Genomic DNA, 10,714 nt, shown 5'->3' with positions numbered 1-10,714 from the left:
AATCAACTCGACGGCACATAACAACAACAACTGTTTGTTATGAAATTAACCAGAGACTGAGTATAATTTCAACACTCATTTTTGATCTTCAGTGATATGGGAGATACTTTTTTATCTTTAAATTTATTTCTCCCTCTGTCATTTTTAACAAACTGTTCAAAGCCAAAATTGTCGTCGTGCAGATTAGGGACCTTAGACAAAGGCAGGGTCTGCACTAGGACCTGGGTCTCTTGACTGTATGCCAAGATGCTCTTCCCCTTCACTGAGTTAGGAATGTGGCTGAGCAGCAGACATATACTCTGTGGCATAGAGATTGTTTTCATGACTAACTCTTGAAAGTTTGAGGTATGGACCTTAATGTGTTTATGCAGGTCCTGGGAATAAAAGGCTAAACAGCTCTGGTTTGACTACGAAAGGCAAGCTTGGGAGATAGATGAGTTCTGTACTCCAACAGTGGTCAGGTGGTTAACAGACCGATATGTGGGAAATATTCAACTCTGGGTCAAAAAGGAGAGGAGGATTACCTTTCACTACGCTATTGGGGAAGAAGTTAGCCCTTTTCATGTTAGTGTGTATATATTCAACTGGAGCAGAATACTGCCGGGTCATAAAACTCTGAGGGCTGGAGTATAAAAGCTGCCTGATGTATCAGTTTTGTATCCTTTCTCTGGAGCTTTTCCATCCATATCATACCAGTCTATGACAAAATGCCTCAGCATTGAAAGCCAGCATTTCTAGTGTTGTTATTTATAACTGTGAAGCTGGTTTTCTCCCTATTGCACTATAGAAAGATAAGAATTCAGAAGTTCAAAGGGGTCTTTAGCCTTCTTCTTGTGATCATGAGTAGACCGCACATGTTCTTAGCTTTATAAGAAAATGGCAAGAGGTGAAGGTTGGATCCTGGCGGCATGTTTGGGGGTTGGTGTTTCCCTAGACCTGACTCAGAATTCCTATCTTTTGTGAAGAGAACACGGGCTTTTCAGAACTTGACTCACATAATCAGGTCTCTGGTTCTCTTTCAGACTTTCTGCTGACCCCTCTGTCACCCACTGCCGGTCAGGGCAGCCCCTCATTTTGCGTTGGGAGTCTGGAGGAAGACTCTCCCTTCCCTTCCTTTGCCCAGGTAAATCCTTCGCTTCTGAAGCAGCCCAAGGGCATTTATGAAGTCTGTTGCTTGTTCTTTCTGGAACCTTCCAGGACAGCTGGAGGGAAATGAGTCATCTGATGGGTATGAAGGAATCCCTGCCAGGCAGAGTTTAAAGTAGCAGAGAATTGACTGAGAGCAGATGATGTTCACGGACATCCCCCTTGAGAACTGACCTCACAATCAGCAGAGCCTTGCTGTTCGTCTCACATAAGACCTTGGACTTAACCAGGAAAGAAGCTACGAGTAGCTGAGGGGGGAATCAGCTTTTATTTCACAAATCATTATACACATCAGTGCTGACCAGCACTGTCCTAGAGGCTGAGAATATAGCCATTTTAACTGGTCTAGGACTTCCTGGTTCAAGATGGTGTTTATCTGTTACATATACCAAACCACACCTATTCACTCCAGGAAGGGCAGAATTGGTGATCCTGGAAACAATAGCCAACCCTGCTTTCTTGGGTAGGGAGCTGGGGAAACATGAGACACTCAAATAGCTGAGGAAGCTTACCAAGCTTACCAAGAGCCCCTTGTGGAACCAGTTTTAATAATAGTTCTATAGAGCAGTTGATGTGGGTGTTTCTCAGAAATGGTATTTTGTGTTGAGAAATCAGCAGAACTATAAACTTTATTAAGGTCCTGAAGTTGGGGAACAATGAAATACAGTAAAACCTGTGTAAGCCAGAACCTGTAATGCAGAAACCTGTCAGAGAAGGAAAACATATTTTCCACTCAAATGAGCAGTTGAAAAGTAATAAGACTGTACTCTGCCAAAGACTGAAAACTTGCAAGATCCAGAAAAATAAGGCAGTCTTGTCAGTTTCTGGGTCTCACAGGTTTCCCTGTAACTGGAGAACAATCCTGAGAGTTAGCTCTGGGCTTTAGGAGTTACAAGCAAATGGCTCCCAGGTTTTATGCCAAATGCCTATTTTTGTTTTGCTTTATTTTACAGTATGTTTTATATCCATTGCTTCCCCCCCCCCTTCTACTTTATTTAGTAAACAGGTAAGAGAAAGACTAGTATAACTGATACTCATCCTTCACTTAGAGTCACTAATTATTAATATATTGCTGTATTTGCTTTCTGGGTTTTTTTGTGTTGGAGACCTCATGAATGACACTTGACTCCTAAATACATAAAACATGCCCAGGAATGACTTTTGCCTCCATAACCACATTATTATTCTTAAATGCCATCGAGTCAGTTCCTGCTCACAGCAACCCTATATAGGGTTTCCGAGGAGCTATTGTTGGGCTTAACCAATGATTTTGCAGTTGAGTGCTTATTCTACAACGCCACACCAGACTCCACAGTATCATCATTTCATACACAACTTCCTCTTAGGTTGTAACATCTTATCTAGCCCATGTTTCCATCTCCCCGTTTTGTCTGTGTCCTTGATTGATTGTAGTTGAGGGTACATTCAGAACTGACTGACTAGGTTTAGTTAGCAGATGTCTTTAGTTTCTGACCCAAGCAGTCCCGCTTGCTTTGTTTTAATCCCTTCTTCACTGCATGAACATTTTTAATGTTTTATTGTGAATTATGTGATAGTTTACATGGGATAACATTAGTTTTACATTCATCCTATCGTATATCGTTTCATTGCTATGGTTACAATCCACTCCATGCATCATCAGCCAACAAAAGGGTATACCCTACAAGCCTGTCTCCCTGTCGTCAGCACACAGCCCCTCTCCCTCTCTGTGTCTGAAGTCCCCAACTGCTCCATCTCTCCATGTCATCGTCTCTGCGTCCGTCTCAGGCATCACTGCTTCTCTGGGTAGGGTCCTGCTCTCTGCTCCTAGGCTGAATAGTTAATCACTCCCCTCCTTGCTACAAAACATCTATCTACCTTTACATTTCCAACCCTCGCAAGCAGTCCTGATAACAATTATTCATGATTGTATCACAAGAGACCCATCTGCATTTCATTTCATTAGCCGTGCCTAGACAGATTGTATACTACTCAGTGGAGATTCTACCTTTCTTCACATCCTCTGAATCTAGGTTCCATCTTGAAAGCTTGTAAGCGCCAGTCACTTCTTGCCTTTATAGGCCACCCCCTCCCCCCATTTTGGGTAGCCAGTGTCTAAGTTGCCCATCCCTGTCTACTCTGTGTATGGGGGGAGTGGGATTGATCCTTGCTGTAAAGATTTGTTCCCTCTTGAGCTACTGCATCTATAGGTAAGCAAAACAAGACCAACCCACTGCCATTGAATCAGTTGTAACTCTGAATGACCCTGTAGAGGGCTTCTAAGACAACAGATCTTTTGGGGAGCAGACATCTTGCTTCTTTGGAACAACTGGTAGGTTTAAATGCTTACCTTGCAGTTAGCAGCCCACTTTATGATCCGGGCTCCTTTGGACACATCCAGGCCAATTTTATAGAATGTCTTCCAGTTTGGAATTGTTGGATCATTTTTCATGATTGGATGCAGGGTGAGCATTTTTATATAGATGGTACTGATCTCTTAAGGGCAGGATTGTTAAGGTGGCACGTTACTTGGACCCACACTTGCATTGATCATCCAGATGATCCGTGATGAACAAGTTTATTCAGGACAGTCAAGGTCTGCTTGCCAACCAGAATTGTTTTGATTATGCACATTCACTTAGGGACACAACTTCAAAACAAGACATGCCTGCTGGGGCTTGTCTCCTGATGTATTTCCAGGAATAAAAAGAAAAAAAACCTAAAAACCTGGGACTTAATGTTACATATCATCCTATCAATTCTGACCCCATAGCGACCCTGTATAGGGTTTCCAGGAGCAGCTAGTAAGCTTGAACACTGACTTTGCAGTCTGACGCATTAGCCCACAGCTTGATACCAGGACTTACAGTGGCCTTCAAACACTACAAAGTTAGCCTTGGAAAGTGAGATGAAAACTATTCCTCGGGGGCAGGAGGGATTGATCGCCAGAAGACTCAGTTGCCACTGACTGGAAGAGGGACTGTTCTGATTTTACTGTACTTACAGGGAAAGGGAATAGGAGTCTTGGTGTAGAGGAGTCTTGGTGTGGCGCTGTGGGTTAACGTGCCAGTCTGCAAAGCCGTTTCAACGTCAAGGTTGGCGGTTCAAGCTCACCAGCTGCTCCTCGGAAACCCTATACAGAGTCACTATGGGTTGGAACCAACTTTATGGCATTTAACAACAAGAATGGGGAAAGGCAGGACTCAAAGGTTATGAGGGTCATTAGATCCATTTCAGGATAAAGTTAGTTTTCGTGGTCTTAGTAACTGAAGTCTAATTCCCAGGAGGTTTGTTTTAAAATTGGATGATAGTGTTTATTCCAACAGGCTGATGTCTCTAGGGGTTTCAAAAAGGACAGAAACAGGTAGTGACACAAAGTCAAGATTCCCAGTTGAGAATTATATACAGAACCTGTTGCTCTTTCTAAGCAATATCCTTTACCTGTCTTGTTTCCTAAGAAACAAACCAGCTTATCAAAGTGAAAATACTTAAATCCTTCTTCTCCCTCTTCTCACTTTGGTAGATGCTAAGAGTTGGAAAATCAAAAGCAGAGATGTGGCCCAAAACTGCACCAAAGAAAGGTGAGAATGGCCCTCTGGTGAAGGGGACTTAGTTGCTTCCAAGATTCTAACACTAGTATTTTTCAGATGAGAACAGCCTCGTCCCTCCTGCCCATGTGGATAGTGATGGGGAGAGTGACAACTCGGACCGGGTACCGGTGCCCAGTTTCCAGAACTCCTTCAGCCAGGCTATGGAAGCGGCCTTCCTGAAGCTGGACACAGCTGTTACTGCAGAACCCCTTGCTGGTAAGCAGAGAGCGCTGGATGCTCAGCCTAGGGCCACATACAGGTGTCCTACCTCATCCCTGTGCGGGCCAGGGGCGGGATGTCACCAGTCTCACTTGTCTTTAGCCCTTGGGCCTCAACATAGTCGAGTGTCAGCACCTTTCATTTGGTTTCTCAGACTTCACCTGTTTGGCACCCAGATTAATTTTCAGGCCTGGATATGAAACTCAGAACTTTGCGTTTCTCCCCTTCCAAGACACCATGGAAAGTAGAGCCAAACTCCAGAATGGGCCCTGGGTAGTTAGTGTTTGGAAAAGTCAGGCTCAATGCCCACCCTACTGTCGTACTTACGCCAAGATTTGAGAAAAACAGCTCAAAAAATGTAATGAAAAGATCGTGGAGGTTTTCCATGAACTTCTTGAAACCTTCTCGTATTTATGGTGTACTTTTTTATGTGCCTATCACTGTCCAGATTTTTTTTTCCTCACTACCATGGGCTTTCCTTATGGAAGCAGACCACCACCACTTTCTACTGCAGAGCGGTTGGTGGGTTCGAAATACTGACCTTTATTAGCAGTCCGACAATTAAAAGCACTGTGCCACCAGAGCTCATGCTCTTGGTATTCAGTACCAACCAGAAGACACGGGGATGCCGTTCTCCTCTAAACCCACTGTCTGTGTTTCCATTTAGAAGAGAAAGGAGGAAAGAAAAGAAAAAAACAGAAACAGAAGCTCCTGTTCAGCACCTCGGTTGTCCACACCAAGTGACACTACTGGCCCGGGCTGCCTTGTCCATCTGAGTTTCTTTTGTCTTTGCTTTTGTTCTGCTGCTGTAATTTTTAAGTATTTGAGTTTGAACAGATTAGCTTTGGGGGGTGGGGGTGGGGGTTTCCACGTGAGAGGGAACCAAGCAAATTTTAAATACAGTGTATTTTCCAGCTTCCCGTCTTTACACCAAAATAAAAGTATTGTCATGCACAAGAGAGCTCTTCTGCCAAGGTTTTTAGTTGTTGCCAGGTCAGCCATTTTCATCCACATGTGCTTAGTTGTTCTTATTCAGAGGACATTGGAGGCCCAGCAGCATCCCCTGGAGCCACCCAGAGTGTGACAGCACTGCTCTGCTCTAACATCTTGGGTCTGGGGACTGCGGTTTCAGCACACCTGTCAGTGTGTCCTTTAAAGAGTTAACATCTTTTCTACATGTTCAGTTCTCTTAAAGAAACAAGGGGGTCTGGGAATAAAAGGGATTTAGGACCCTGGCTGAACTGCAGTTTTCTTCTTAAAAATGGCCAGATTGGTGCCAGACCATACTTGCCAACTTCAAGGAATAGGTTGGCTGCTGTTGGTACTTTTGTGTGTGAGAGAGGGGTGGTTTTTCCTTTTGAAGTTGGCCTGGTTGATCATCCAGGAAGGAAAGCTGTAACTATCACAATTAAGGAAGCCCTGTGACCTGCCAGCCTGTTTCAAGGGGCGGTGGCTGGAATTGTAGAAGTCCTCAGCATCTAGAGGCAGAGGAAGGTAGACTGCCTCCAGTCCATTGGGGATGTCCACTCCCCACCCTCCATGGTGTCCAGCGCAGTCTTCTTACCCCTTGGTTGGAAGTGCATTTGAGCGATGTGAATTCTTTTGCTGCTTGATAAAGTCATCTCTAGATGTACTAGAATGTGAAGGTTAATAGTTGTAATAAATCACCTGCACAAGCACTGTGAGCTTTTTGGTTTTTTTAAGTTCATTACAGGTCAGGTAGATAAATATTTGTTTAACTTATCACTAAATGTGGACTTGGGAGCCTGAGCAGCCATGCTGTCATGGCATAATTGCCTCCCTGGTTCAGGCCTCAAAGCCCCACCTGGCTGACCCTAAAACAAAGCCGCTCAGAAAAGACACTCTCTTAGGGAATGAGGCTGGTCTGGTCCTGAGATGAGCACACTGTTGTAAAAATCCTGGGTTTGTATAAAGGACTCGAAGTGATATCCATTTGATTATGAAGACAACAGATCCCAGACATGCCATTAGTATTCAGCAGACTATGTACCTAGAATGCGGCATTCTCTTCTCTCTCTGGGTGGAAAGCAGGCATGGGTCAGAAATGCAAAAACGACCAGAGGTTGGCAGCTGCTTAATGCTTCTACTCCAAGAGGTCTGCTTAGGAGCCACCATGGGGACTTGGAAGTACAAGACCTCAAGTGAAAGGCCAAATGTTCAAACTTCATTGAGTATCAAATGGGACCAGTCTTCCCACCAAAGCCCAGGAATGGGGGGCGGGGGTGGGGGGGAAGAGACTGCCAGACTTTAATTCCACAAACGGATTTTATAATTTAAGTATGATGTCCCACCTTTTCTGTCAGACAATGAAATACAAAGATGCTGACCAGATGTGGGCCCAACCAGATCTCTGGAAAAGGCAAGGCTGCTAGGACAGAGGAAACTTTAAGTGTATTTTAAGCCAGTTCTCCATCTTGAGCTGGAAACTCTCGTCCTCTGGTTGTTGAAGATGTTGCACCTTCTGGAATGTTGGGTTCATTCCAAAGCAGCCTCCTCACTGCCACTGCCTGAAAGTTCCTCCTGGCCCTGCTCCTCCTCTAGTAAACAGCTTCTTGTGACAGACTTCCGGATAGCCTTCCGTTCCCCTGGATAAAGACACAAGAGAGCTGCTGGGTGGTCCCTGCTGATGGAGTTGGGGGTCCATCCTGCTCATTGGGCATGGGCTAGAGCTTACCTTCATCAGGACAGTTCTGCAATAAGATCAACAGCTGTCTCCTGTTGTACTGAATCAGGAACTTCTGACAGGTTCTAATAGTACCTGGCACATGAAGGGGTTTGTGGTTAAACTCCTGAAAGATCTCCATCTCAAAGACCTACAGAGCTAGGGGCAAGTATCCACGTAGAGACAAATGGAGTCTGTTACCTGCTGCAAAGCAAGACCTACCACATGTATCCATACCTCCCACGTGCAGAGTGTTGAGAAAACAAGGGTAGCGGTGTCCTTTGTTCTCCAAGTAAGTGATGAAGGGAAGAGCTGACCAGACAAGTTGGTAGAAGTCTTTCCGGCAACGAAGCAGCACTACTCCAGTGTAGGCGTTGAGGTATCTCACTACAAGAGATCGGGTGGGTGAGTCATTTTGAAAGACTGGATTCACAGCAGCAGGTTAAGATTTTTAAGCTAATTCAGAGCTGCTTATGCGGCAGACTGTTCTAGGTAGTGGCATTGTGAGCTTAAAGTGGGAAAAAGATTTCTCATGGGAAACCAAAAACATTTTAGGACCAGCAGTAACAGAGACATAAAACCAAATACTTTGCACAGTCCTGGTGTGGTGTAGGATAAACACTGGACTGCTAACCAACTGCTTCTCAGAAACCCTATGTAGGGTTGCTATAATTCTGAACCAACTCGATATTTAACAACCTTGCACATCCCTCAGAATTGGTTTAGGAATTTCAAATGATCCTCTAATTTACCAACTAGAGTAAAAGAATAAAGGGGGAACTGGGAGGTGGAGGTGGGGCACTCAACATAAAACTATACTGAAAAGCTGGCAGCTGAGAGGGTTGGTTCTGGGAGCAGCCTGCAGCCTTTCACCTGTGTACCTGGGATGTGTATTTTATTCTCCAGGGTTCCGTTTCAAACGACAAAATAAGGGCTGGAGCCAGGGCTCCCAGCTCACCCTGCAGTATCCACATAGTGGTGTCTTCTGTGCTTTATGGATTATTGAAGGGTTTTTCAGAAGCAATTTTGACATGTTTTTCTTCCCCACATGGTTGTAGCCTGTCAAATAACAGGTTCTTACTCTTGGTGTGTGGGGGATTCAAAAAGTGCGTGGAAAACTTCCATTATCTTAATTCCATTTTTTCCCAGGAACTTTTTGAAGCCTCCCTCGTATACGTGGCTTCTCTCATTCAATGCTCACTACTTACAGATGTCAAACAGGCACAGAGAGGATACTTGTCCTAACGCCCCACACCTTTGCGTCCCTACTCGGTTTTTCCCTTCCACAAGTCCAAGAGCCTAAATAGGCAAATAACATAAAAAGGTTGCTCGGGTTTGACGGGGTCTCTTGTGCCCCGCCTCTCCCCATCCCATGCACCCCAAGTCCACCCTCGCACCAGCGAATCCGATGGAGCAGGCGGCCGCACCGAACGTCCCGTGCACCCGAGTGATTGTGTCCCGCACGAGGCCGTCCAGCACTCGATCCTCAAGGCTTAGGCGGCAGCGGGGGTCGTCAGACACCAGTTCGCACAGCAAGTACCTACGACAGGAGGGAGGTGAGCGCGGGTCGGGGCCCAGGGCCACGAACGGGGGCTGAGCAAGGGTGACTTACCTGTGCTTGAATCGCACCATAGCAGCCTCTATACACGCTCGCCGGATGCTCAAACCGGATGTGGCGTTTCAGTTCGCGGCCAATGGGTAGTTTGTTTCCGTAGCCTTGCAGCCACTCAGAGAGGAAAGACGGGGCCTGAGGCGGAGCTAGAAATGTGAGAGGCAGAGCTCTTTGCAGTTTCCCTGAAGCCCCGCCACCTCGCGTCCGCTAGAGGGCTTGCTTCCTACAGGTCTACATTGTTGTTAAGTGCCGTTGAGTCGCTTCCGACCCATAGCGACCCTGTTTAGGGTTTCCAAGGAGCAGCTGGTGAACTTGAACTGCTGATCTTGCCGTTCAAGCGGCTTTGCTGTCTGGCGCATTAATCCACAGCGGCACACCAGGACTCGTACACCGTGATATATTTGTTTGTATTGTTAAGTGCCATAGAGTGGGTTCTGACGTATAGCGGCTCTGTATAGGGTTTCCGAGGAGAAGCTGGTGAATTTGAACCGCCGACTTTGCGGTTCAAACCGACCATGCGGTCCAGTGCATTATTTCACAGCGTCACACCAGGATGGTTTTTTAGGTAATTAACTCCAGGGCAGTAGTTTTGGGTATGGCTGGAATCCACCGTCCAGAGGACTGGCTTTGCTTCTCACCCGATTTAGCAATACTTGGTGTGATGCAACCACTGCATTTGTGCCCTCAGGACGTGTACTTCGTTATTTCTTTTCCCAGATTGAACACTGAAACTTCTAAGGACAAGAACTGGAAAGCAATCCCCCCAGGCAGGGATTGACTGGGGAAATAGGGCCTATACTTGTTGATAAGCTCTGTCGTCTAGTGGGTTCCAACTCATAGCGACCCTGTATAGAATTTCCAAGGAGCGGTTGGTGAGTTTGAACCGCCCACCATCCGATTCAAACATCTTGTACTCCAGTGCCATAACCCACAGCGACACACCAGGACGCCGGGGTCTATATTAGGGTGCTTCAAAAAAATCATGAAAAAAATTACATTATTATTTCAACTTTTCATTGTGAATTGAGTGACGGATTATAGACAAGATCGTCAGTTTTACATTCAACAAATACGCTTTACTTCCTTTCAATGATGGCAATCGCCGCCATGCAACAAGAGTGCTCCCAATTCTTCCCTGTAGTTCCTATTTCCATTCCACCCACCTTCCCAGCCCTTCTCAAGTCTGTTTCTAGGTCACTGTTGCCCTGTGAATTTGAATGATTGACCATTCCATGGTGAGCATACTTTACTAGTGTTGTCTCCTTTATATACCTATCTACTATTTGGCTCAAAATTGGGCCTCGAAGGTGTTTCTTTCCAGACCTGAAGGGTGGTTAAGTGCCATAGTCTGAGGTTCTCCAGTCTCTTTCTGACCAGTAAACCTGGGATTTTCTGTTTGTTTGTTTCAATTAACAATTTTGACTTTTGTTCCACATTTTCTCTGGCTCTGTCCAAGACTTTCTATATGATCTTTTTTTTTTTTTT

General features: G+C 45.4%; 2 protein-coding genes across 3 annotated transcripts in view; one reads left to right on the top strand and one right to left on the bottom strand.

The window, feature by feature from the left end:
• The window catches only part of RNF10 (ring finger protein 10), a 56,283-nt gene extending 50,388 nt beyond the window's left edge, over nt 1-5,895 (top strand). Inside the window, exons 14-17 of one of the 2 annotated variants that reach the window (XM_006865439.1) lie at nt 1,023-1,123; nt 4,649-4,706; nt 4,773-4,931; nt 5,602-5,895. In XM_006865439.1, the coding sequence (XP_006865501.1) occupies nt 1,023-1,123; nt 4,649-4,706; nt 4,773-4,931; nt 5,602-5,678 (395 nt within the window). In that variant the 3' untranslated portion in view covers nt 5,679-5,895. The remainder of the gene's footprint in view (nt 1-1,022; nt 1,124-4,648; nt 4,707-4,772; nt 4,932-5,601) is intronic. The other variant, XM_006865440.1, reaches the window with a different exon arrangement.
• Nucleotides 5,896-7,430: 1,535 nt separating this feature from the next.
• POP5 (processing of precursor 5, ribonuclease P/MRP subunit (S. cerevisiae)) lies at nt 7,431-9,268 on the bottom strand. The gene is made up of 5 exons (XM_006865438.1): nt 9,230-9,268; nt 9,015-9,157; nt 7,855-8,004; nt 7,630-7,713; nt 7,431-7,540 (listed from the first exon to the last, which is right to left on the bottom strand). Exons 1-5 carry the CDS (start codon nt 9,247-9,249, stop codon nt 7,431-7,433), a joined length of 507 nt encoding a protein of 168 aa, XP_006865500.1. The 5' UTR covers nt 9,250-9,268.
• Between the last annotated feature and the right edge of the window lie 1,446 nt (nt 9,269-10,714).

Source organism: Chrysochloris asiatica, unplaced genomic scaffold (genome assembly GCF_000296735.1).
Source record: "Chrysochloris asiatica unplaced genomic scaffold, ChrAsi1.0 scaffold00078, whole genome shotgun sequence".
Taxonomy (NCBI): domain Eukaryota; kingdom Metazoa; phylum Chordata; class Mammalia; order Afrosoricida; family Chrysochloridae; genus Chrysochloris; species Chrysochloris asiatica.
This window is presented reverse-complemented; position numbering and strand designations above follow the sequence as displayed.